Source organism: Propithecus coquereli, unplaced genomic scaffold (genome assembly GCF_000956105.1).
Source record: "Propithecus coquereli isolate 6110/MARCELLA unplaced genomic scaffold, Pcoq_1.0 Scaffold57, whole genome shotgun sequence".
Lineage (NCBI taxonomy): Eukaryota > Metazoa > Chordata > Mammalia > Primates > Indriidae > Propithecus > Propithecus coquereli.
The window spans coordinates 8,279,529-8,281,785 of record NW_012151618.1 but is presented as its reverse complement, the minus strand read 5'-3'; the positions used below and the strand labels follow the sequence as shown (position 1 = coordinate 8,281,785).

The window sequence follows — 2,257 nt, the reverse complement described above, 5'->3', positions numbered from 1 at the left end:
GGCAGGAGGATCACTTGAGCCCAGGAGTTTGAGGTTGCTGTGAGCTAGGCTGACACCATGGCACTCTAGCCTGGGCAACAGAGTAAGACTGTCTCCAAAAATAAGTAAATAAATAATAATTATGCTAGCTTCAGTGGTTTTCTTGCTTTTATACCCACCCTTTCCTCTTTAAATTTTATTGTTCTCTTTTTAGGGAGAGGAGATTTAAAGATCTGTATAAGACCATACAAGGTTTAAAAAAACATAACTTTTTGATACAGAAATTTGTGAAAATTAAACTACTATAATCTATCGGTCATACAGATGTCCTCTAAAAACTCTTCGAGTAAAATCAGGCTGGTGAAATAATTTTTGGTTTCTTTTTCAGGATACTATGGGGATGGACTAAATGCCATTGTTGTGTTTGCTGTCTGTTTTATGCCTGAAAGTGGTCAACCTAACTATAGATACCTGATGGACAATCTCTTTAAGTAAGTATATTTTAACAGAAATGTTTGGACAGAATTCTGAGCTAATTAGATCTCCATCTTAAGTAAGTGAGCTTAAGCTGTGTAAAAATTATAAATATCCCAGTTCTGATTCTTTTAAGTCTTTATTCTTTGGCATTATGAAAAGGTAGTTTTCCAGCTCAAAAGAAAAAAAAATTGTCATTTTAAAACTGGAAGATATATCTCAGATTATCTGTTCCAACTTTTTTATTTTACATTTAAGGGCACATTAATATAAATTGACTTTTATCTCAAAATCATATGACTAAAGTACATTTACATCTAGAAGCCCAATGTAACTGAGCTGACTCGGTTCTGTTTCCATAGTCATTCCATTTCTCAGGTTAGTGCAGCTCTTAAAAACTTTATTGTGGAAAGTTTCAAACACATAAAGATAAAGAGAAATATATTGCATCTTTATGTATCGGTCACTCACTTCAACAATTAACAATTCATACGTTATTCCCACTTCTCCCTCAAATCCCAGACATCATGTCATTTCATCTAGAAACATTTCAATATATATCTCTAAAAAATAATGCTCTTTTTAAAATAATCATGATGCCAACTAACTAATGCAGTTTTGGAATTTTAATTGCATTTGCTCTCATTGTCAAGGAGAAAGGGAATTGTATAATTTGGAAAAACTAGTTCAGTTCTGCACAATAATATTTAAAGTTTAAACTTCATTTGTTTTTACAGATACGTTATTGGCACTTTGGAGCTGTTAGTAGCAGAAAACTACATGATAGTTTATTTAAATGGTGCAACAACTCGAAGAAAAATGCCCAGTCTGGGATGGCTCAGGAAATGTTATCAGCAAATTGATAGAAGGTAACGTAAATACAAGTTGAAAGCTAGTCCAAATAATTTTTATAATGGCTTTATTAGATTAAATTTTATTTTCTGTTGCCACTTAAAGATGCCACATATCCACTTCTTAAATTACATTTGTTAATTTCATAATGGGCTGGGCATGGTGGCTCATGCCTATAATCCTAGCACTCTGGGAGGCCAAGGCCGGAGGGTCACTTGAGGTCAGGAGTTTAAGACCAGCCTGAGCAAGAATGAGACCCCGTCTCTACTAAAAATAGAAAAAATTAGCCAGGCATGGTGGCGCATGCCTGTAGTCCCAGCTACTCAGGAGGCTGAGGCAGGAGGATTGCTTGAGCCAGAAGTTTGAGGTTGCTATGATCTAGGCTGACACCATGGCACTCTAGCCAGGGCAACAGAGCAAGACTGTGTCTCAAAAAAAATAATAAAATAATAATAATTTCATAACAGGTTTCTGTTTATTTCTAAAGATAGTGTTTTAGCAAAGAGTGCGATGCACACCATCCGGGGGATGGACACGCTTGAAGCTCAGACTTGGGGCGGGGGGGGCGGCAAGGGCAACATATGTAACCTAAACATCTATACCCTCATAATATGCTGAAATAAAAAAAAAAGATAGTGTTTTAGAATGTTATGAAGTAAATTAATTATGACCATAATTTTATTACATTCTGAGTTTTGCCTAATTTTTAGTGTTTAGCATGTTTTATGTTTCTTAAAGATGCTTGTTCAGCCATAATCTTTCTTTGGAACAAGAACTAGAAGTATATTCTCTTTGGATTTAGTCATCAATACTTAATGGAAGGAATTCGATCTTCTAATTAGTTTGATTTAGCCATAGCTAATTCAGACTAGTTCAATCAAATCAGACCCATTGATAGATTTCTCTTCATGTCTAAACCTGACATTGGCTAGCTCTTGTGGTTAAAAAAAAA

At 34.9% G+C, this 2,257-nt stretch overlaps 1 protein-coding gene across 1 annotated transcript in view; it reads left to right on the top strand.

Moving 5' to 3' along the window:
- BNIP2 (BCL2/adenovirus E1B 19kDa interacting protein 2) overlaps nucleotides 1-2,257 on the top strand; it is a 60,634-nt gene that overhangs the window by 34,786 nt on the left and 23,591 nt on the right. The window contains 2 exon segments of the mRNA XM_012658030.1: nucleotides 368-470; nucleotides 1,191-1,322. Of these exon segments, the coding sequence (XP_012513484.1) occupies nucleotides 368-470; nucleotides 1,191-1,322 (235 nt within the window).